The sequence below is a fragment of the Anser anser genome, assembly GCF_964211835.1.
Source record: "Anser anser genome assembly, chromosome: 5".
Classification (NCBI taxonomy): domain Eukaryota; kingdom Metazoa; phylum Chordata; class Aves; order Anseriformes; family Anatidae; genus Anser; species Anser anser.
The window spans coordinates 19,954,396-19,980,361 of NC_139725.1; the positions used below are offsets into that span (position 1 = coordinate 19,954,396).

At 36.8% G+C, this 25,966-nt stretch overlaps 1 protein-coding gene across 1 annotated transcript in view; it reads left to right on the top strand.

Annotated features, from left to right (window-relative positions):
• Positions 1 to 1,700: 1,700 nt before the first annotated feature.
• MUC6 (mucin 6, oligomeric mucus/gel-forming) overlaps positions 1,701 to 25,966 on the top strand; it is a gene marked incomplete at its 3' end in the record, with an annotated part of 54,349 nt that continues 30,083 nt past the window's right edge. Inside the window, exons 1-7 of the mRNA XM_083840262.1 lie at positions 1,701 to 3,632; positions 3,858 to 5,179; positions 5,534 to 5,622; positions 11,641 to 11,782; positions 21,235 to 21,297; positions 23,524 to 23,577; positions 24,562 to 24,802. Of these exons, the coding sequence (XP_083696388.1) occupies positions 11,674 to 11,782; positions 21,235 to 21,297; positions 23,524 to 23,577; positions 24,562 to 24,802 (467 nt within the window). The 5' untranslated portion in view covers positions 1,701 to 3,632; positions 3,858 to 5,179; positions 5,534 to 5,622; positions 11,641 to 11,673. The remainder of the gene's footprint in view (positions 3,633 to 3,857; positions 5,180 to 5,533; positions 5,623 to 11,640; positions 11,783 to 21,234; positions 21,298 to 23,523; positions 23,578 to 24,561; positions 24,803 to 25,966) is intronic.

Genomic DNA, 25,966 nt, shown 5'->3' on the forward strand with positions numbered 1-25,966 from the left:
CACAAACTACACAAAGGCCTACACAGCAGAGACAACACAGAAACCACATGGACTGCATTAACAGCAAAGAAACAGGGCACTGGAAGAAGATGGCTGTTATATCAGGCTTTGCTTTTGGTGTTAAAAGCAGTCAGTCATCCAGGATGACAGGTTCTCAAAGTGAATAAAACAATGGTAAGCCTGTATCTAGTTTTCTGTATGACAGACTGGTGCAAAGAAGTAGTCACTTTTTGTTGGCAAATGGCTGTAATGGGTACCCTGGGAGACATACGGTCCTGCCATAAACTCTTAGCAGTCAAACAAACAGTAAAACAATATGTAGTTCTAGTGCTATCTTTGCTTCTGCTATCCTCATCGTTTGGTCGGCACACAAAACCGAGTAAGTTTCTTAATGCCCGGCAGATCAGTGTTAATTAAACACTGCTAAGGATGTGTAAAGAAGCAGGGTGGGTGGCAGTGGGAGTTAATAACAGGGAACAGAAGAGATTGAATGATAACATCCTACCCTAAAGGAGAAGTCAGCTTGCTGTGGAACTCAGGGGAAGGCAGAGAAACCAAATCTTGCAAATTAGTATCAAGTCATATCATTTTAGCCCTTGCAGGAAAAGCCTGCATTAAAATGGAAATGGCCTCTGAATCACGTGATTTTAGAGCAGGGAATTTAGACCAAGCTCTGCCAATGATCCCTAGGTCTGGACCTTCTGCAGAATGCTGCCTAGCATCTCTGACTGCCGTGAAAGTTTGTCTGCCTTGCCCTACAGACATCAACTTTTTTCAAATCAGTAGCATCCCACTGACTACAGTCCTTTCTTCTGTCTGGCATCTGGGCAGTAGGAGGTAGCAGTGTGTCTAATATTTTTGTATGGTCCGGAATAAGGGAAGCCTTGGCACAGAAAAGAGATGAGGATAGGAGGTAGCTGAGGAAGGATTGCTGGGATCTAGGCCACAAGTCATGTCCTCAGACAGCCAGAAGAAAAGATCACTAGAGAAAAATAAATAAATTAGTTTTTAACTATTTGAACAACCAATGGTAATAATTCTCTTTAAAGAACTACTCCTGTTATACTTACTAAATACAGAGACAATTGTTTGGAATTGTAAAAACAAATCAAAATAACTTCGAACAATTAAATCTAACAAGAATACTTGATATATAAGGAGAGTGTTCAGTGCTTTGCCTGACAGCAGTTTCCAGGGAATTCACTTTAATATCTTCATTAATAATATAGATGATGGGGCAGAGTGTACCCTCAGCGAGGCTGCAGATGACACAAAACTGAGAGGACTGGTTGATGCACCAGAGGGTCGTGCTGCCATCCAGAGGGACTCAGACAGATAATCTAGAGAAGGAGGCAGACAGGAACCTCACCAAGTTCAAGAGGAGAAGTGCAGAATCCTGCACTTAGGGAGGAACAACACCATGCACCAGCATATGCTGGGGGGCACCCAGCTGGAAAGCAGCTCTGCAGAAAGACACCTGGTGGTCCTGGTGGACACCAAGTTGACCGTGAGTCCTGGGCAACCAGCTCTGAGTGGCCCTGTTTGAGCAGGGGTTGGACCAGATGATCCCCAGAGGTCTCTTCCCACCTCAACCATTCTGTGATTTTTAGATGCTTTTATACACCTGCTAGCATTACTTCTAGCCCTTGTAAAAGGAAGGAAATAAAGTGAAAAATATGAAACCAGGAATGCATAAATGATACACTAAACTGAAACTCAAAATAGACCCCAAACTTTGAAGGTTGTTTAAGATTATTGAATAAGACATATGTGGATGACACTTTCTGTGGGAATATTAAAAGATCACTCGCACAGCAAAAAGATATTTTTTTTAATCCCACCGACAGAGAATGGCCCCTGCATATAAATTTACTGTCGTGCTGTAGGAAAAGAGTTTCCATCCTCACAAATGTCATACTAGTTATGTCCAACCACATAGCCTCTTTAATGAAAAAAGTAAATATTTAGTTGCCTAGATAATGCCTGATAACCTCCATATATATTATATATGTAATGACAGTCTTTCTTTCCCCACTTATTTTTAAATAAAAGTGGGGAACCTGCTTGGATCCAGAGAGCACAAATTAACCAGCAAGATCTATTAAAAGTGCTAAAGAAAACAACAATTTATTTTACTTGGTTCTTGTCTCAGGTAGGCAGTGCTTTACTCTGAAAGCTCTCCTATAAGCAGTTCAGCAACTGCCCCAAAAGGAGTACTGCCAAAACATGGCATGCAGATGTTCTCTCCACATTTGCTCTGCTTCAGAGGCTTCAATTTACTCCTTCTAACAAAATCTGTAGAAGTGTCCAGGAAGTTTCTTCAGACACAATAGGTACAAGATGAGATTAAAAAATAATAATAATAAAAAAATAAAAGAACTGAATGGACCGTGCAGAGACGGTCCATTCCATTTTTAATCTGGCATTATTAACATCATCACTGAATGCAAATACGATATAGTGACTCACTGAGTACTAGCAGTATGTAAACATATTGTACATTGATTGCGGAATTGAAGTCCTGGAAACACGGCTAAGAGCAAACATTAAAAATTATATTGGACTCCTTGATATAAAGGTGACACTGGAGATTATTATCATACTCAGAATCCTGAAGTCCAGAGACAAAGTACATGTTGTCCCCCGTAGATTTAAAGCAACAATACTTATAGCTAAGAGAAGGAGGAAGGAAAAAAAAAAAAAGACTGGCCTACAAAATGAAAAATATCTTTTAAAATTTGTATTTTTTATTTTTCTGCTCTTTGCCTTGAGCTCAAGAGAACATACCTTCTTAATATGCTTGATTTAAATTACACCAAAAAGATGCTACTTTTTGACATCTCACAGGTAACTTGATTTTAAAATAGAACGTATATACTTTTGAATAAATTACAGCAAAGAACTTAAGGAAAATGATAATTAATACTTTAATAATCAAAATAGACTACAGCAATCCCACTACTGAATTGTTTGATACTCTATCTATATGCATTGCAATAGAAAGTTTCACAATTGCAAGCTACCAATAAAGAAGATTTAGGGTCAAATCAAACTGAAGGAACTGACAGGAGAGCACCTTGCTTGGTCTTCAGAGGTCAGGAACCTCCCTCAGGGACTGCTTGAAGCAAAGTCACATTCAGGCAGCTCCCCATCCTCTGACAAAACACAAAACCTCTCAGCGCACAGAAACAAGAGGTAGATTTTAAATCTAACCTTGGCATGTTTCCCCACTGAGATACACTATCAGGGATCCCTCTGGTATTTGCATGTGAAGCAAAAAGCCACACAAGGCATCCGGCAAACCATATCAGTCCATCACCACCCCAATCAGTTTTTTTCAAAGTACATGGGACAGTACAGATCTTATGCACTTGTCTGCAAGTTAGCCTGAATTTTATAGTATGCAGCCCTAAAAGAGGGTGACTGGCTGGCAGAAGAAGAAATCAGCCCCGTTTCCTCAAGGCAGCTGCGATCCTCAGGAAGGGGCAGGGCTTTCCCTGAGAGAAACTGGGCACGTGCAAGGTGCTGGAAGGCTCTAGAAAGCCCCCATTCTGTGAGGAAGCCCCTCAGAGCAAGGCGTAGGGCAACTGTTGGGAAGAGCAGGAAGCAAAAATGATCCCTGAGCCTCTGAGGTGTGAGACCTGGGAGCACAGAGGGAGCTGTGCAGAGGGCAGCAGAGGCCAAGGAGCTTTCCTGGGGGGAATCATGCCTCAGGGAGAAAGGCTGGGCTGTGAGGATGCTGTGGGTGAGGATTTGTTGCAGTCCTCTCCAGTTTTTTTAATCAAAAACACTTGGAGCCTCTCCATTTAAAATTGTAATTTTTCTAGTCACATTTTTTTTCTCTTTTTTTTTTTCAGGAAAACTTGTTTTTAATAAGGAAGTCACAATGGCAGTCACACAGTCTGCTCACAACATCGACAGCTCAGACACAGCTGGTGCTGGTTAAATCCCAGAGCCCATGAGGTGAAGGCACTGCTGTTACCAAACACACCACTCTGTGAGTCACTAACCATAGCTGAAGGATGGGGAATATTACAGCAGATGTTTGAAAAGATGCTAAAATTTAAGTTATGACAAGTACAATTCTAGGAATATCAGGAAGCTTTGGGGTTTTTGTTGTTTGGTTGTTTGTTTCTTTTTTTTTTTTTTTCCTTTAAAAGGGGCCTATGAATTGTTTAGAATCAATAGAAGTCTTACATGATGAGGATTTGGATCATTTTCCAGAGAAATACTGAAAAATAAGTGACTCATACACAGTATCTTGGAAAGCTATTTTGTTGTTTATCACTTCCTCTGTGCTTGCAGTAGTTCTGACTTGGCAGGCATAACTTCTGGCTAACAATTTTAATTTGCATCATGTTTGGATGTGCTGCTTTTAACATAGCTTAAGTGATTAGCCAACCTCTTTGATGATAGCCTGTGGTAAAGGTATCTCATTATGAGTTTATGGGTTAAATTGTTTTGAATTCACCTGATGTTTTTTTAATCAGGCACCCCCTTCACACCTGCATGAACCTATGTTACTTTTGAAACTCTGAGTCATTTTCAAGACTTGAGTCTGCTTGAATGTATCACAGTAGTCAGTACAGTACATTCATGACTGATTTTATTTATTTATTTGTGGCTTGTAAGCAAGCATGCAGTGAAGGATCTGTATTTAGTATAATGTTCTATAGCATGAAGACACAACTGGAAGAGCTGAGTAGGCCTTGGGGAGAGAGAGATTTGCTCTTTAACACTGTATTTCACTCCACACTAACTTCAAATAAGCTCCCAGAGCCACAATTACAATATTTATTTTAGTATTTTTGTTCAGTTCACATCCGTGTTCTTGGATAGTAAGCTTTAAGTGCATCAGGCCCATCTAGCTAGGAGAGGCTGAGAGCAGCTCCAATGTCAAATTGTCACAGATAGTTACTAAAGATCTTGGATTGTCATATTAGAAAGAGTAGAACCGTATCTCAGTCAGTTTTTGATAGTTTTGAATGCTTCTGCCTACTTTTGCATTGATATCCATAGAACTCTAGTGTCAAAGAGCCAGAGAAGAACTTCAGCAATTGTTTTAATTTGAAGTAGGAAATTGTGATAAAAATTGAGGAACACAAAAAAACGTTTGAACTTAGTGTTAGGATTTTGACTTCAGGACATTACAAACCGAGTTTACCCAATTTACTCTCAGGTGAGTGTCATGTGTTTCAAAAACTTTCTAATGCTGTTCAGCAGTTCCATTCTCAGATGATTCCAAAGTGAAGATATCAGCAAAGTATGGTATGACACAGAAGTTTTGAGTGCCCCATAAAAAAAAAAAAATCTGATTTGGAGATATGCCTCCAGCTCGTGATTTCATGAGTGTCATGAGTGTCTTTACTAAAAGTAAGTTGTTGGCATATTTGGACACTTGATCCTGGCAAAAGCACCAATTATTTCGTAAGGTCACAAGTCACAGATACTTCCAAACTACCTCGCTAATAGAACTTGTGTAATTCCCCAAAGTTCTTGTGCTATCATTCTGCTTTTTTGTTGCTACACTTAGGTACAATATCATTTTGTATGGGTGATCAAACAAAGGATCCCCAGTTCATTGAGGCATTCAACTGTACATCAATCTTCAGCCACCTCAAGGTAAGCTACTGGTCTTTATGTGGATCATCATTGTTTTCAAATCCAGAAAGTCTTACGTCGTTATTTTTCCTGTTTCTAATTCTGTGAAAGATAGTTTGGGATCTGTCTTAATCACTGTTCCTGAATAAAGTGGACATTTTAGATGATGATACATAACAGTACATAGTTTAGTGAGAGTTTTTCTTCTTTCACTCTTTGCCATTATCTATGAGTGAATATTTTTTTGGTAGAACCAAACACCTGACTGATTGAAATCTAATATGCTTCAAAATGGACTCAATATGTAGAAAGGCAACATGAAAGGAACAGGACCGCATATCTTTACTGACAAGAAGCAATCCGAAGTTAACTTCCATTCTTAAATTCTTGTATTTGTATGCATTGGTGAGCATTGCAGTAGGTATTTCAAAGCCTCTAACACTTAAGGATATTCTGATGAGATGAATTATGTTTGTCACTTAGATACTTTTATTCTTGCCTACAAGAATTTCAATCATGGTCATTTTCACATATTGTTTAAAAAAAAAAAAGACTTTGGGAGTTATAATCTCAGTGACGCAACTCAATATAGCAATACAGTAATACAGTGTCCTAAGTCTACTGTTTTTATCTGTGAAATTGGAAAGAACCTTCATGCAGTGTACCTTCAGCAGTCCAGTGGTTTTATCTCATTCGGTATAAGGCTACCAAACATCTTTTCAGACAATAACATGGCCTTATCCCATTGCTTCCAGTGAAAGAATAAATGTATCTGGACATAAAGTTTTTAGTACATGGAAAATGGCAGCCAGTGCACAATGCTGCAGAGCACCTCCTCAGCAATCTATTACAAATATATCCTTTGTTTTATATATATACATATGTGTGTGTGTGTGCGTCTATATTAGGTAGCCCTTTGTTATCTATACTGCCTTCCCATACAATTTAAAATCTGGTTCCATGTCCTAGTCCTTATCTTCAGCAGGCACCCTTATTGAAGTAAATATTCCTAAAAGTCTCTTGAAAGCTGTGTAAAAAGGCTGTGGTTATTAGCAATGCTCTTCTGGCAAATGTTGGTAGTCTTTTCAATAAGCTAACCTATAGGAGGAACAAGCTTATCCAAGAGCCTATTTAATATGCCAGTGAAAAGGAGTGCCTGCTGCTTGTCGTGTATCATCTGCAAGGCCTTGACCTCAATGTTTCTATTACATTTCATGGTCTTTGTAAAACAGCAGCTCTAGACAAGAACCACGTGACATACATCTTTCTTGCCTTTGTGAAAGAACAGGATTGAAGAGTACCTGGCATATGTGTAGTTTTGTTACTTGATGCATTGTAGGAAGAAAGTCAAACAAGATCATGAAAGGGATATAGCAGAAGATACGATAGAGCATTTGTGATTCATAGAAATGGAATATGCTGTTTGAAGCTGAGTTTGATTTAGTCCTCAGAATAAAGGTGCCTTCAAAGCCCAGCTCCCTATATGAAGCCTAACAGAAGTCAGTAAGGATGCTCTAAGGATTAAATTCCCTTGCATATATATTTGTGGTTCTTGCAGAAGACAGCATAACACAGAGTCTTCCCATCCTTTTCTGGCTCTGTATAAAATGTACGCTTTACAATGTCTGCTTACTGAAAACTTAGAGGTTACCAAACCCCAAAGTAACCAGAAACATAAGCTTCCATAGTGTGGGCAAGGAATACACAACATTTCTTTAAATCCTCATGTTTACATAGGCACCACTCTGCCGCACACAGCGAGGGGGTAGTAGTAATTGGTGAGAGTATATGCAAACTTTGAGGTAAGATCAATGAAGCACAAATGTAATGGGTTCTGCTGGGAAATGTGTGGAAGATAGACAAAGATGATAAAAGAAATGCTGAAGTTCCCCCCCCCCCCCTTTTTTTTTTTGAAAATGGTCTTTACGTTCTGGTACTTTTCAGATACGAATTTTCCACTGCTTTTCAGACTTACAGAATAATATCTTTAAAGTGCTTGGGAGTTTTATCCCAGACTTCAACAGCTGCCAGTACTCCTTATGAGAGTATTAGTTTTGTTTAATTAAAAATATGTAAATACAGGAGTAGTTCAACCTGCCAGATTTCCCACAGGCAATTTCAAGTTCTCCTATACCACATACTCTCAACAAGCAAGTACTCTACTGACAGTTCACTGAGAAACTAAGATAAGTATACTGTATACTGCTCGGCAGTCACAGGCCTTGGAACAACTGTGACGTTAACTCAAATAGAATTGTGGACATCATACCAGAATTACATCGAGGAAACAAAATCTGCCTCTGATTTTTTTTTTTCCCACATGCTTTGTGCCACATTAAGCATTCGGATTGGTCAAGGTTTTCAGTCCTGTATAGAGCTGTCATCAAATCTGACTGCCGTGCTGTTCTTTGGGCTGGCCAGAAAAATCCAAAAGAGCAATATGTATGTGTGCATGCATACATATGCTTATTTATATAGCACAGTAAGTTTTAGCAGGTGGAAAATATGTTAAGCTTTGTTAAAATAGTTGAATTGATCTAGCTTATTTGAAAAAAATCTTAAGCAGATGAGATCTTAGATGCATTTAGTAATAGATGATCTGACTTCTTAGGGAAATAGCAGCATATTGCACCTTAGAAATCACATTTGGCAGATGCTTTGTTTGTATTGCATTTTAGTTATATAACATACAGGCATGGTTTTGTTATTCCTCCCTCTCCTTGCTCTTACACTGAAAACAATGAGAAACTGGAGATTCTGAGTCAAGTAGTGGAGCATGTACCTGAAAGGAAAGCAAGTCTGGGCTAATATAGGTTGAGAACAAATCATTGAGAATACTTACTAGTTGTGTAACAATTACTTTAACAAAGTGTGCAAGGGAGTAGTCATACTCACAAATGCAAGGACTGTAATTAAGTGGATCCTACCTAAGCTTCTTGAAATACATTTTACATTTTGCCTGTACATATGCGTATGAGACACCCATGATCTGAAAGGGAGTAGATCCAAGTTTGAGGAATTAGAGATATAACTTAATGGCACAATGTAGCAATTCAGTAATACATTAGGCACAGTTTAAAAACAGAGAAGTAAAACTGCCAAGCCAAGATAGTTTGATATTTAGGTCTCACTTTCCAACTGGTTCTTCCTACATCATTATGTTTAATCTGCTTTAGAAACCTCGGAATATTTAAAATGTATGTGCATTTACACTGAATTTTCAAATTGTGTTCTTTTTTGCCTGTGAGAAAAACTGTTCTTAGTATAACTGTGTGACTGATAATAGCATATAGATTATATTTCATCATACACAGAAACAAAGAGCTTTTAAATCTGAATTTGTTGCATGTGTTAAGGTGAAACATAAGAACAAAAATTGGCACATCTTTGTGAGAGGATGTGGTGCTGACATCCTTATTCTACATGAATACCAGCACAAAATGGCTGACAGTCTCTCCTTGCAATGAAGTCCTACTATGCTAAGTGATCAGCTCATGGAAGCAGACATGACAGAAACATAGCTCTCAAGACCAGGGGGTTAGGCAGCTGTAATTGGGAGTTGCCAGCTGATGTATTTGTCATTCTACTATTCAAAAGTAGAGAGATGTAAAAATGATGTAAGTTGTTTGTTCTTGCTGCAGAAGAGCTCATGTTTGTATGCATGCATTCTCTTTACTTTTCTCCTTAGGTAGTGCTCTCATGGCCATAGAAAAATGGCAATGCTAGCCTTTGTTCTTGATGCTGAATGCGTGGAAACTACCTTCATTAATCCCTTTACACTTTTTACATCCTTAGCTTTGTTTCATTCTCTCCATAACTTCCTTTCTTTAGAACTGGAAAGAAGTTTCCAAATTTCAGAACAAGATATAAGTCATTTATAAGTGAAATCTGTTCCAACATGTTTTCATCATTCAAAGAGCTTTTACAAACTGAGCACCTTTTTTTTTTTGTCAATCGAAATGCATATAAAAACAAAAAGGATCAAAATGTATCAAGTAAAGGGTAAACAGAAGTATATGCTCAAAGGTATTATCTTAGAAGATACATTATAATAGCATCAATTGGAGACTAGCTTTTCTAAAATGCACACACATTAAAGTGCAATGTAAACATGTGATTACCACTGACTTTGTGTTCCTGGCTCTTAATATTTGTATAAATACAAGTTTTATTTTACTTCCTTACCAGTAGAGGTCAAAGCTTGTACTTAATGGATTCCTAGTACACACAATATATTTATTTTTCATTCTTTATCTGATAATAAAATCTAATTATTTAATTAATAGAGTTGTGATGTAACAAGTAGCAAATAACTTTATTTTGTCTAAATCCAGTTTGAACATTAATTGCAAACTACAGATTTAGCTCAGCTGTATGGCAATTATGAGGCTATTGGTTAGGAGAATTTGGGCTTGTTTTTGTTCATCTGACATATTTAACTGAGTTCTAACTAAGCTAGAAACATTTGAACTGTACCTGCTTTCATGTTAAATGGCTTCTGTTCCTTTGCTCTGTTGTTGTATGGAATCAAAATGCACACTGCCCAGGAAAACTGCTGATACATGATTCATGGCGATCTCCGAGCTTCCCTTAGAAGAGGAGTACAGATTAATTGCTAAAGCCTAAAAGCTGAAAAAACATTTACCTGCGCCTTCCCAAATTTTGATCACAGGATAAATGTTCTCCATGCTAGTACGACCAAAAGGGAAAAAAATATGTTAGGAATTAAAAACGTAATTTGTGACAACATTTTCTATTTGGGGAAAAAGAGGAGCACACCAAGTTCATCATAAACTCTAATCTAGCTGTAGAGTCATGAGATCATTACAAACAGTGAAGCAATGGCAAGGAGTACCTTTATTCCCACTGCTGGAAGTAAATGAAATGAGAGAATCAATGTCTTCTTCCACAGACTAGTTAATTGCTAGAAGATGAATTTGGTTTTAAGATATTCTGCACAGATTTTCCTCATAATGATAACGTTTGAAGGAAATTTAAAAAAGCCATACGTAGGTAGCAGGAGAAAAAAATAAAGGTACAAATAATGGAGATGTTTCCTCTACAATTTCTCTTTCCACAGTTGTATCATTCATCCTGTGTTTTTCTGTCAGCACCATCACTAAATTGACTAGAGCTAGGTGTTAAAGAACAAACTCTGCAGCCCAGACTACTTCAGCAATCAGAATCCAAACTGCTTCAAGTCCATCATCAACAACACAGAGTTCGGGAATAGGGGACAGAGTGTGGGAGAAAAAGGAGCTTGCCTTGCCTGTGTTTCTGTGCACAGGAAGGATAACATGGTGCCATTTGAGAGCTCTCTCTCACAGTGGCAGGCCTTGCTTGTTGTTGGTGGGTTTTGGATTTTTTATTTTATTTTTTTCCCACGTGTTTTACTCAGGACTCAGAAACACTTCAAATATTTTGTCCAAGTTTGTCTTCGGGCCTGCAGATATGCTTCAGAGAGTTGTGGGAGTGGCAGGCTTTCTCAGCCTCTCGTGCTGGCAGGATACAAAGAGTGAATGACACCAGCTGAGGTCCCCACAGCTACAGTATTTGACATATTCATCAAAGTGAATGCCAGAGGCATAAAGCCAACACAGGGAGGTCTCTGGCCATTGTCCCCAAAAAGCTGTAATTAAAAGTTAAGTTCCAACTGATGAAGTCTTTACCACTTTAGAGGCATGTATTTTAAATGATTTTTTTTTTCCTAAACAAGTATATGGGAAAAACTTGACTTTACAGTCATTGAAGTACAAAAGTACTTTTGGAACGGTGAAAGAACACTCCCTGTTTTTTCTATATGCACTCTGTATTTCTTAGTTTATATTCAATTTCCATCTACGTACACTTTGAAACAAGAAATGAAATCCTGCGCAACACCCATAGCCACTATATCTCTGTACATTGCAATAAATCATAACCTACATTATTATATGAAATTTACATTTAAATACTATAGTCAAATACTCAAGGACAGAGTTGGCTCCAGGTGAATGTCAGCCCTAACAATCCCCTCAATGGCATTTTTTCTGGTTGTAGGTGACGTGTCTCATCTGTTTTGAAGACTGACTGATGAATTCCAGAATTGCAGAACATTGTCTAGATACCGAGGAAAAGAATTCTCGTGATTATGGTGACCAGAAGGAAAGCAGGAAGTGTGGATTTGTACTAAAATCAGAAGGTGGGTTATTTAGTCTCTGATGGTACAGTCACACTAGGCTTCTCTTAGGTGCTGCTTGGGTAAGGGAGTTGAAGGGTGCAAAGAGCACGAAGAGATGCGACTGGAAAGGCACACAGAATAATCCGAAGTATCAGGGGATTCTAAAGCTGTGACAAAAGCTGATGATAAGGCCAAAGCTGGTTACGTTTTTTTTTGTGAGTATTTCTCAGCTTAAAAAAAAAAATACATTTAATTACATATATTAATTACTGTATTAATTATATTAATTACCACTTTTGGAAAGTCCTCTGAACATGTATCTGTTTTAGTGTCAGTTTCTTCAGAAAGCAGCTTGGCAGCAGGGGCACCCAGCTGGCTATCTGCCTGCCTGATTGCCTGCCAGCTTTTTGAACAACCACACAGGAGCCTGAGGTGTGCAATAAGCTTAGCAGTATATGTGATCCTTTGCTCCCTGACTCAGCTTTGTGAAAGATGAGAAACAAGCAGACAAAATGGGAACTTGTCTTCTCCACCTATGCTGATTTTTTGGTTAATTTTGAAATAATGGATTGCTAATTAAATTCGTGTAAGGTAGAACACATAATACTTTGCCTTTTCATTCTGACATTCTTTGCATCCCTCTTTTCCTTCCTGTCATATGTTCATAATGTTGAATTTTCTGGTCTTTATTCAAAAAATCATATCTAAAGTACTTAATACACGCCGTTGACTCTTTTCCTGTAATTTTTCACAGTTATTTGATTTTATTCTATTTGATTTTATTTTTGTGAGAGCGGAAGATCACTTGTATGGCAATATGTTTTACAGTCTAGGAATATTTCCTTCTAACTCCTTTCCACTGTAGTAGAGAAGTCAAAAGTACCCCCACCTTTTTCTACAACAACACAGAGAAACAGCTACTTAGTTCTTTTTGGTTGTCCATGGTTATGACAAATTTCTCATTCGTTTACTCTTTAAAGCTTTGTTCGGTCTGTAGCTAAATTCTGTTTACATTAATAATTTGCAAATTTTTCATGGCAAATGCAGTCAGCGTATATTTGGTTGTCACAATAGGAATTTAGTGTTTTTGCCCTAGACAGCAGAATTGGCTTGAAGTCCTTTTCATGTGGCAATCCTATTTTCCAAGTTTGACATTGGAATTTATTTTTTTAGAAATATTTCAAACTTCCTTCCAAGTTTGTATTCATATCAGATATATTCAAACATGTATATATTTAAGGTATGAGAACATAGTGTTACCTTGGCAAAATCTATACCAAAAAAACCTCTACAAGTTAACCATTTCCATTAATTCTACACAGCAGTAGCATAGGAATGCCTTATGACTCTCCATAGCATAGTAGGTGCTACAAAACATTGCCAGATACTGAATTTTTCCCTGAAATGACAAAACTTCCTTGTCTGCCCTACCAGTCATAGTGAATGTCTCAGTCATCAAGAATAAATATAACCCTGTTTTATTCAAGAGCCTTATTTTACCTTATTCTGGAACTGCATGTCTAAGATATTAAAGGTTATGTTCATTGAGCATAAATGATGCTATCATCAGAATTCTAGAATATTTGTTTAAAGGCCAGTCATCTGGAATAATTTCAAAGTTAAAATATGTATGGTTTTAATAGTCTCATGTTAAACTGATATATCTTACGATGATTCAAAATTTGAATAATAAAAAAAATAATGCACCTCAAAGAAAAAATATAACAAGAACAACAAACAGATCAGCTGCTGTGTTGGATTGTTACCAAGCTGTAGCCAGTATCTATACATACAAAAAAGAACAATGGAATTTCACAGGCACAAGCTACCAAGTTGGAAATTACTTAAATACCCACAGTACTAGTACAGGTCTAACCACATGCTGCATATTGGTTTGACACTTTATAAAGATACATTTTTTTGTAGTTTATCCAAACATATGCAGGGCTGTTAAAATGATACACAAAAAAAGGGTGTATTACTGAAAGTGGAATGTTTTCTTAGGGATCCTAAAAGTAGACACATATAATTTCCTAGTTAATTTGTACTGTGCAAAATGGTCTGTTACTTAGCTAACTTGTTTTGACTTTCTCAATATGTATAATTTCTGGCTTAACATAAATTCTTTTGATATTTCAAAATATTGCAGAATTATACATCGTGCTGGAAAGTGAACTATAGCTAGCTACTGAGAAACACTTACTGAGCAATATATATGGCCAGTGTAATCTCTGCTCACCTGTACAACACTGATTACTGAGTGTTATGATATTAATAAATTAGTTACAATGATGACATGGAAAAAAAAATACAACATTAATTAAGGGTGTCATCCTCTCATAAAAGGAAAAAAAAACTGCCCCCCCCAAATGGATAAATACCTCTAAAATAGCTTTTTTATATGCAACTGGATAGCCATTTTTCACATCTGTTCTATATAAAATAATTATCCTGTTATTGAGGACTTAGTCCTCACAGTCCTGCAGCAAATGCTGTATTTTTGACCAATAGTCCTGACTTGACTGATGAAATGTATTTGTAGGTGCTGCTATAACCTCCGGCATCCCAGAAGGGAACTCCCTAAAAGTCACGTACAAGATTTAAATATTGGAATCAAATGGTAATCCTCCCATTATTATATTTAATTTTGAAAGTTCAATTATTATAACTGTACTGAGGTGAAATCCATGAAAAGGATCTGTAAAAAAAAAAAAAAAAAAAAAAAGATGGATCAGGTATCACAGAGTGAAAGGTGATGATATTATTCTTGCCTTCTAATAGGTGGATGCTTCTAATATTACAGGTTCACCATCCAGCTGAAATCACGGGATATGCTAATGATCTGTATATAGTTGTGGCCAAGTATAAAATTTTTTCTGAAATGCCAAAGTTTTGACTAAACAGATTTTCTTTCCACTGAAAATATTTTATGTTAATCTTGTTCATTTACGTTGTTTCTTCATAATGCAGATGCAGAATTTTTTCAACAGAAACTGGAATTTGGGCTTTCAATTCTATTATTAGCAGACATTTATTTTACCCTCCAGTTGAAAGGAGGGAAAGGGAAAGAAAGAGCAAGAAAATGAAGGCAGACCTTAATTTCAATTAAGATTTAATGCTTCTATTTTAATTACAACTAGGTTGAGCCAGGTTTGCAATTATATTAAAGGATTTTTACCATCTCTCCTGCACGTCTTCGCATCACTCAGAAAGGGTAACTCTAAGAACATGGTGAGGAGCCACTTTTTAAGCAAAGGCATAACACCAGAGGAGGACAGAACAATAGGAACCCAGAAACGTAGTGAGTTGCATAAAGTTGCATAAGTATTGCATAGGTGAAACAGGAAAGGCTGAAGAGATTCGTATGGAGAGGTAATCCATACCTTTTGTATTTTACGGGGAAAGTTATTTTTTCCTGAAATAATGACCATGCTAGTGAAAAATGACAAGCAAGTAAAGTTACGTCTGCATTCTGTCAGTTTGTGAGTGGCAGTCATACAGCAAACGTATTCAGAGCGTTCAGCATTTTGACTCTGATGTGGTGGGATCCAAGCATTGTAACTGAACTGGAACTGATCTTTTGGGATGTTGGAGAAGATGAACTTGTCATATGCCAGAGCACCGCAATGCAATGGCTTTCCCAGTTCTGTGATACGGGTTGCCCTCTGTCCTTGGCAGTGCTAAGGAGGTGGTACACAAGAACTTTCTTAGATTCCGCTGCTCCCCAAGCTCAGGAAAGAAGCTGTGCTTGTACCATGGACAGCCCATTTTACTGAGGCAGAGTTTATCATTCTACTTGAAAAGTCACACAAGGGAGAGATGAACACAACCAGTAAGGAGAATTAATAAAATTTAATGAAGGAAGAATTAATTAAAAAAAAGAAAAAAGAGATCTGGATCTCTGTTCAGTCATGCCATCTTTTATCCAAACGTTCTTTGCAGCAGTTCTGAATATCCTGCACTTCATTCTTCCATTTTGTGTGCTTGTCCAATATTATTCCTGTCCTTATCAGATAGTGATCATAATTTGCGTATTATTGATCTCGATTGCTTTGGGGTATGACATCAAATTTGTTCAGTAAATGAAGCTAAATATGTTTGAACTTTTACAAATAGAAGTCATTATAACAGCGTTGTAAGAATGATAACAAACTTGAGAAGGTTTGGTGGTTGTGTTTTTTTTTTTGTTTTTTTTTTTTTCTTTCTAAATGCCATTTAGGTGTGTTGAGTTTGATAAAGAGGAGATCCTGTTTGGCGGGTACTCTGCTGCTACAATTTCTGAAAGCCATGGGAATGAGGGAGGGCATTGCAATTCTGTATATAAAGCATCCAGGCTTGAAGAGGTAAGCCTCGAGAGTGGCAGCAGCAGTACTGCCCATTTGGAACGAAGGAAGGTACTGGAAAAAACCTCTCCAGTTAGGGCATGCATCATGTTTCTGACAGAACTGCTGCTTGTCTTCTGCAGTTTTCTGCAATGTGCTGGTAAGTCTAAGATGTCTATCTCCTTCTCTGTATAAGATTTAAAGGAAAACACACGTGTTGAAACAAAGTGGGAAACTCCATTGTAATATTACAACATACGAGGTTCAAGTCTTGCTTTCCTTTCCCATGAGTAGCAGAATGAAGTTTACACATTTTCTTCTACCTCACTGCATGTTAAAGTGTGACTGCATATTTAAGAAATTCATGACTGAAATAGAACAATTCTTTCCTAATTTTCCTTTTTTTTTTAAATACAGTTACTAGTGGTTCTGTTGGATCATGATCTAAAACTGGTACGAAATGCAGAAATTATAATACACTTCCTGGATACAGGAAATATTTTTAATAGACTTATGTTTTGTTTCCAAGCTGCAGAGTGCCTTCATCTTTCAGATGTTCATGATTCAGTGCCCTAGTGATGTCACTGGGGAAGCTGTACAGAAGAGACTGTATAGAATTATCAAGATCTTTTTCCTTTGTTATGCAAACTGCAAGAAGTTTTAAGTACGAGCTATGCGATGGCATGACTTGAAATAGTTGGAAAATAGGCAAATCATTCCATGTATTAGATTTTTAAATGACTCTAAGTATCCCTTCATATATTATTCAGTATAATTCTTCAGTCTTTTAAAGGACTCTTTTTTTGATCCAACCCATCTGAGTATCAGATGACCATGTAATTTTTTACAAAGACTTGACAAGTAAGTTCACTGAGTCTGTAGCTACTCTGCCTTACTCATTCCTCTTCCTATAGTGTTTTCAATGGATTCTTTGAGAGCGAGCCGCCTTTGCCCATGGTTTGGCATTGTCTAAGATAATGATGTTGGTTTTCTATCTCTCCTCTAAGTTCTCTGTAATTATCAGTTGTTACAGCGCTAATTTCAAGAACATGTTGCAAGCTGCTAAAAAGCATTCTTCACTTACTTTACCTTGAACAAAGTTAAATTTATTTCTTTCGTATTGTTTTTACTACATTTAATGGACCATATAGTTCTAATTGCTTGAGGGCACGTATTACTCTTAAATCACTGCAGCACTAGATAAAAAAAAAAAAAGCAACTGAGCCCTTTTGTAAACTCTCAGAGCCAATTTCTGATCTCAGTCATATTGTTATAAATCAAGTTTAACTCCATTCACTTTATTAGCACCATTGTAACCAAGACCAAGTCAAGCACCTGAACTCTGGGTACTAGCCCCAAATGCCAGTGCCTGCAGGTTTTTAATGTACATGATTTCATGCGTTAAGTGAGTAGATGTATTACTATAAGCATTAATCTTCACAATCGGCTGGAAAATTACTATAAACCCCTACTCAACCCCAAGCTTTCTTTATAAAGTTAGCAATTATAAATAGGGCCTCACCTTATAAAGGATTGTGTTGTCTAGGATGGAACTTCAGTTGAATTTAAACATAAAAATCTAGAAACAGGATGTAGAGTAGCAAAGCAGTCTTTTTACTTTGGGAACTATCAACATTCTTAGGACGTGAAATAGCATGCTATGTTTCAGACCGTGAAAACAAATAGATTTAATTCTGTTAAGTAAGCTCTGAAATCTGACCAGTTTTGGAGGCATATATGGACCATAAGAGGTTGATTTTTATGTTCTAAAATTTGCAAGCAGGCAGGATGGTCATTGTTTCCAACTATAGATCCAAGTCCTGTCTCTTTAGCATGAGTTAAATTAAAGCAAGATTTCCAGTTCTTCTCTTCATGGATCCAAATTCTGCATCAGGAGTCTAACTAGAAATGTAAAAATTCATTGTAAGAGCATGTATTTCTGATGTGAAGTCTCATGGAAGACAGAAAACCTACTTCATCTTTCCCTTGATAACTCAAAAAAGCAATAAACATGCATTAGACTAATTAAAAAAAAAAAAAAAGACATTTAAAACCAGATTAAAGCTGTTAGTTTTAGTTTTTATTTAAATAGATGCTAAATCATTGATTACATTGTGACTTCTTCATTTTAACTATTTCAGTAGTTGAAACTGTGCATGGATCCTTAATAGATGTTTATGTACAGTCAAGGTATTTTTATGTACTAAGTATGTAACCAGAAAGTTACCTTAATTTATGCTACTCAGCCACTGTGCATTGCAAGAGACAATTTCATATTGAAGAGGAATAATCATGAACACATGCAGCTGATTATTGGTAATACAGCTATGACTTTAACACTGCTCTTGCTGTTAAATTTCATTTTAGATTTATATAATTTATTTTAAACCTCTTCACTTCTTTTCCAGAATTTCTGATATTTCAACATTTTATTTATTTATTTATTTTATGGTCAAGGAGATAATAAAAATGGAATCCTTTAAACAACGGACTTCCCCAATTGTTTCTGTTTTGAGATACAAAAAATGTTTTATTTGAATGTTTTTCATCAAATCAAAATGTTGTGTTTTCATACATTTAGCTGATATAAAATACTTTGATTTAAGTTATTACAACATCAAATTCTATTTTCCCATAGGGATGTCTGATATTAACTGTTGGATAGGATCAAAATGTCTTATTTCTTCACAGTAGGTCAGGTTCCCTGTCTGGATTATATTCCTATAAAGAAAGAGGCAGGCTGCCCGCACAGAAACTGTGCTCTGCCAGACTGAAGTCTCAGGGAAGTCCAGCCAACTAGAAGAAAGTATCAATTGAAATTAAAACTTCCTTTGCCTAGGAAAATTGAAGGTCTGTTTAAAGTTCTGTTGAACTAACTCAAAATGAAGTATTTAATGTCAACTGAAAATCATCCCCTTTCTCAAAGGACAGTACAGTACTTATAGTAAAATGTCAGTAAGGATCATTTCAGTGGTTTGGATATGTCATTTACTACCAGGAAAGCTTTTTCAATGGAAAATCCTGATACAGTGGCTAGGTGCATCTTCTACATGGGGCGATAGCGCTTTCTGCATCTATGCTATTCACCATTTCACGTGGTTGTGAATGAGTAATAAAATTGCCAGGATGATTTTACTAATCTCCCCAGAGTTAAGTGTGAGAAAAAGAACATAAATGCTTAGAATAGTTACTGTACTGTAATTATTTTAATAATTGATCCGACAGGATGTGGACAGATTTGCAGGTAGTCAGCACATGGCTCTGTATTTGTTTTACTGGCCATTCTTTCAGCAAAATATTAAGGTGGATGTCATAGCCTTAGGTATTTTTAATGTAAACCTTGCACACCTACATGTAATCTGGGATAATTATTACATTCTCTCTCTCTCTCTCTCTCTTTTTTTTTTTTTATATCTAAATACCAACCCTGGAGTATTTGTAAAATTTTGCAACGGTTTGGCATGGTTAGACTTACAAATTTTATGCTTGAACAGCTAACAAATAAGCTTTGTAAATCAATACAATGCTTGTTCTCATCCAAAATATTTGCCCATAAAGTTTAAGACTTACTGTTTTACATCAAGCTCTTTAGTTAAATTTCACTTAAAATAATGCTGTAGGCACATCCAATTCTTGTAAATCAAATATCCTCTGGTTTTACACACTCATAAACCCCTTGAATGTAGTGTCTGTAGTTTGGGATTAAACTGCAGTGATAGCAAAACTGTTAATCCAACAATAATAGATTGGATTATAATGAAACAGTAGAACAATAATAGAAAAAATGGAAATATCAAACTTAAGGGGTTTAAAATATACAACAACTAATGATGTGATAGTTTGCTCAACAGCCATGCAAACTCATTCTCTTTTTCTTTGAGGTGTACTTAACTGTAATGCATGGCTCACTAGGAACATGTAAGGACAGAGAAAGAAGCATGCTGTATACCGTATGATAAATATTACCTCACATTCAACAGTGCAGTGTGAAATTGCCTAGAGAGTCTGTTACAGTTGAGGAGCTCCATAAAGGCTTTTATTCTCTTCAGTGTTTCCTTACGGAAACAACAGAACCCTGCAGAGCTGTTCTGTATAAATGTGTGTGGACCTGGCCTGGTGTCTGTGATTAAAGAAGCTTTCTGTCATAATATACCGTCATATTTTCTCCGTTGCAAAAGGTTCTAAACATATAATGAATAATTATGTGCTTTCTACAGGATATTTGCTTCTACCATCCAAGAAATACCAGACCTGACAAACTTTAAACAATGAGTAACACATTTCTGAAGCATGCCCGGGTCCTTTTTCTTACGGTTTTTTTTTTGTTACCATCCAGCTATTGACTGTATGAAAGCTGGCTCCTTGCATACACTACCTGTGTACCCATGCAGGGAGGGGTGCTTATAGATGGGCTGTAGGAGCCCTTTTCAACATCTTAGACTCTTCTTACTTCCTTGGCAGAAAGCAAGCTGCTAGTAGAGAGAACCTTTGGGTATGTATAAGGACACACTGCTGTTTTGCACATGCAGGAGGTCTCGTTATGTGACAGAAAAGGGATCATACACTACTCCACATTTGCTAAATATTCCTTGGCTTTTCATAACTAGACAGACTGTAAAGAGGTATGTGGAAGGGAGCAGGTAACAGCTTTCATCATTCTGCCTGAACAAGAGCAGCTAAAGCAGCAACTAGGTCTGGGGGTTTCTCACTCTTCAGCTGCAAATCCCATGATACTTGTAAAGAACACATGGGACATTGTTTTTTCCTTATTTTTCCCAGTTTTGGCTGTTCCCTCCACTGCTTCTGCCCAGATGGTGGACTACGAATTCAAAAACATGCAAAAAGATTTATCTCATGTTATTTTTAACAAGGAACACAGGATTTGAGGCTTAAGTACAGGAAATCCCATGTTACATAGGATTTCTGGCAGCCTTTGCTAACATTTTATCAGTTGCAGAAGAATTTTCTATTACAAGCTGAAGTATGTGGTTTTCCACTAGAATTGCCATTGGGATTTGTGTGTCAAGACACAATTCGTATATGCTGCCCCTACTTTGACTTGTATGATATTTAAAAATAAAGCAAAATAAATGTAAAGAAAATTCCTTGTGCTTAGAGGACAATTTATCTATATTGTTTTTCCCCTTACAGCTTTTGAAGGAAATTATTGGCCCCAATATTTTCTCCAAAAACAGAAAGAAACTCTACAAAGAAGTAAGTGTCTGACCTATTACTCAATGTTCATGTTGCAACTATGAGTAAAAACTGCATTCAACTACAGTTCAGTATTGCAAAAGACATTGTACAAAACACATATTAAAAATAAGTCCTTGCCTTGCCGCAAGGAGCATTTGTTTTAAAGTATTAATTTTGTAAATTATAAATGAAGTATTTGCCTATTAAAAAGGTGGTAAAATGTTTCATCTGGCTACGGTAAGTTTGACACTAATTGGGAAATGCTGTGGTCTACCACACTGAGTTTGATTCATAAGGATAAAGTAGTTATGAGCAGTTATAGTGACTTTCAACCGATGGAATCCAAATTTAGAAATTTGCTATTGAATTTGTTTTTGTGATCTGTTTGATTTTCCTTACTGCAGTTCACTGTCTAATATTATCTAAGAATTTAGGAAATTGATTCTTTTGAATCATTTCCAAAATCCTGGAAGTGAGAAAGTTGATTCTACATATAGACTTAAGTCTATGAGATTATTTTAAAGATTGCAGATTACAACAAATGTATGCGCAAGTGAAGGATCAGAATATGGAATTGTTCTTCCTCACTTCTATAGCCAGCAGCCAGCAGGGTGTCAGGGTATCCACTGATCCAGACAGATCTCCACTCCAACATTCAACTGCAGCTATTGTTGCCACGGGTCCTGATTAATTTCACAAAAATTCCCCCTTAACTCCTAAGAAAGTTTGTATGCATGCATCATCTTCTCTAAGCAAAGTTAACTCCAGCCACCTACTTACTGCAAATTTGTGCTAGTCCTTCTGAGTCTAAAAACTACAAAAGATGGTAATATATTTGTGCCAAAGCGTAAAGTAGTATATTATAATTCTAATTACTAAAATAGTTAGCTATCAGAACTGCTTTTACAACAGTTGATATAATTAAGATGTTAATTTATAATTAAAATTGTATCTTTTGACAACAGTGGTATTTTCAGTTATAAAGAAGTTTCACTTGGGTTAAAGAGGAGGCTGAAACAAGTACTTGAAGCCAGAGTCCAAAGGGAATATGCAGACAAATTCCAGTTGCCTCAGAAAATCCCCCAAATTGAAAGTAATTGGAGACTGAGAAAGTACCTAGGGAACTATATGTGAATGACTTGATGGTACTGTTCCCTTGGGCAGTCTCTTAAAGATCACTGCTGGAAAGAAAATACTGATCTACATCAACCCTTGGGAAGAACAAGTGCAACACTTCATATGTTCTGAAGAAATGTGAGGCACCAACCTTTGAATTTACATTTCATTCATTAAACATTTAGTTTTCAGCAACTCTGTAAAGAATAAATACATATCAACTTGCTGAGATGATAGACTGTATTTTACATGAGGTGCTGTTCTGCTAAGACAGGATAGAGAAGGATATAACCCTTCTGAAAACACACTTTCTGAAATAAATATGAGTATCAGTTCTAATATTCTGAACAATTTTTCCACCATATTCTGTTTACTGACATTCTTCCTAGTAATCTATGATCTTCAAGTCTTATGTTAAAATATGGTGCTTTTCTAGTACATGCTGTTAAAAAGCAACTTTGTGTACTCCTAAAGTTCCTGCATTTCAGTGGTTGACAATGAAATTCTTAATCTAGTTTGGGGAAACTGCAGAGGTGTAGAACAACAACAACAAAGAATGATATAAAATTCAAACTTATTATGAGAGGCATTTTTTTAGGCCAAAGCAGCAAAGAGTGGCTTGTGCTATGTGAATTCTATTTCAGCTTGTGCATGGAAAAGCTGTATGGAAATCTACACTAGTTCATGCTAAAGGGAAAAACAATTAAAAGAATTCAGCAACTATTACCTGTCTTCTGTCAGTTCATAAAGCAAGATGAAGAGTAAAGCACAGATATACACAAATTAAAAGAAAATCCCTAGATATCGCTATAATAAAAACTGAACTCAAAAGACAAATATATATAATTTCATTTTAGGCTTTGTTGAATTATTCACACTCCCATTTGTTACTTTTCTCTGATAAGATTTAAATAAAAACAAATAAACTGCATTCTGAAGGCACTCCTTTATGTATAGAAACAAACACCTATTGCACTCTGACCATTGTGTAACCCCACATAATCATTCCCTGCCGCACTCTGAGAAAGCTGGGGTTTGTTGGTCAGTATCAGTTAAGCACAGCTCTGAATTGGCTAGGTTTGAACATGAAGGATCAACGATAACAATTAGCCAATTCCTATTTTCCAGTTAGACGTTCTGGACAGCACAGAAGTGTGGAAGAGGAGTACTTTTTGCCAGCAGGTAACAGCTCATTGGAAAACAGTTTTTTTCAACATGACCTGAATAAAAATAGTAGCATTCTGCAGAGATTACATCACTCTTTAAAAAATATGTTTCAGCTTTGAAACAGTGAATATAAATTGCAGGTAGACTTTGCTAAACTTACCTGATAGTTTCAGCTTCAAAGTTATAATCTAAGATACCTGTGCTTAATAAAACTACATAAGCAAAATTATTAAACAATGAAAAGCAATGATGTAAGTCTGGAAATACATAACAAAAGATATGATTTTACTTCAGTAGTTCTTTCAGCTTCAGAGGGACTGCTCAGGTGCTTTAAGTAGGTATAGAAGTGTCTGTAACACATCAAGTGCTGGAGTTGTATCTCTCCTTTATGATTCATTTCAACCTCCTTTAAGCTGTCCCTTCAGACAAATAGTGACTATTTCTTAAAAATGAAAAGTGATTAAAACATTCCATGTATTTACAAAGCTGGCTTGAACTTCGTCACACAAAAAGAGAGCAGAAAAAGTGGGGACTTAAAGTGGAGCTTTGAATACTGTCTTTGGATATCTAATGATCTGACTGTACAATGATTCATGATGCTTAGATAGCCATAGGTAGCCCTGTAAATGGTGTATCTGAGATGCTAAGATGTCTCTCCATTAGCAAGTTGTTGCCTTTACAAACAGTTTGAGCAGACTGCAATAAGATAGTAAACCTTTATATCACCCAAGAAGGAGATGGAATGGTGTCTCCCAAGCTAAAAGGAAGCCAGGGAGTTTTGCTTACGTTCAATGAAAGGGTATTGCTCTTACTCCAACAATTGTTTTGCTTCCTGAGTTGAAATAAAATTTTGAGGTTACAGAAAAGTCACTAGCATGTTGTTCACATAATTAATCTGGGTAGAAACTTACTAGATTTTCTTGCTAGTATGTTTGAAATGGCAACCAGAATGAATAAATATACTGTAAGGAGACCTGAATCTGTCTTTCTCGTTTATAGTTATGAGCAAGGATTCCTGTTCTACGTGGGGTGGAGGGCACTTTTCAACCTTTGATAAATACCAGTATGACTTCACTGGGACCTGCAACTATATCTTCGCAACTGTATGTGATGAATCCAGCCCAGACTTCAACGTTCAGTTCCGCCGTGGGCTGGACAAAAAGATTGCGAGGATCATTATTGAGCTGGGACCTTCTGTCATCATTGTTGAGAAAGACAGCATTTCTGTCAGAAGTGTTGGGTAAGATACTGAGATGAAAGGGGAAGTAGCGTTTAAAAAAGGCAAGGAGCTATATAGCAGTTTCAGTACAGAAGCCTATCAGAAATCAATGAAATTATAGAAGTTAACACAGATTACTCCCATTTCTTCCCATCAAGCGTTCACGTTCTCTAGAATCTAAAGTATTTCATTTGCAGCTATTTGAATCAAACTTAGAGTACATTTGTATAGGCGAAGGGATAAACTAACCAAAACAGTTCTCACATTGAAACTGTGGTCTTCTCACTAATACTAGTCTGTTTACAAGAGCTTAAGTCTCTGCTTTAAGCACAGCTGAAACTGTTTATATGCTTTAGTAGGTACTGAAATATTTTAATTCCTGTGTTATGCGTAGAGGTTATTTGATTTGAGACTTGGGTAACTCTGAGCCCTGTGTGCTAAAGGGTAACACATATCTAGGGTACAAGAGAAACTGACAAATGTTTGTTTCAACAAACTGAAAAGTATGTTGGGCTTACAAAGAAGTTCTTGTGTATGAGACCACTGACTGTTTATGTTATCCAAGGGTTACTGTCTTCAGAAAACAGCTGTTTTACTGAGGAATTGAATTGATGGGAACCCTTGGTTCCACCTCGCTCATTCTTCTAGACAAATTGTTCCCAGACAAGAACACTCATCCAGGGAAGTTTTCAGCGCTTTTATCAGATAGGCAGCATTGATTTTTTTTGTTCTGTAGGTACATGCAGATATGGGAAATAGCTGCCTATGGGTTGTCTGTATTTTGTTATACTCACCTGGTTAAATACAATAACCATCAGCACAAAAAGATGACTTGCAGCTGTATCTTAATTTTAGCAAACTGTATTTAGAAGAATGTCCTCTATTTATTTTCCAGGAGAAATATAGAAATCTCTAGGTCTAACCCAGTGATCTGCATTTTAAGTTGTTGTCTTGCGTTCACAACAACTGAACACGACTGACATTAGCTAATCACAGAATCATCTAGGTTGGAAGAGACGTCCAAGATAACCTAGTCCAACCTCTGACCTAACACTAACAAGTCCTTCACTAAACCATATCACTGAGTTCAACATCTAAACGTCTCTTAAAGACCTCCAGGGATGGTGACTCAACCACTTCCCTGGGCAGCCCATTCCAATGCCTAACAACCTTTTCAGTAAAGAA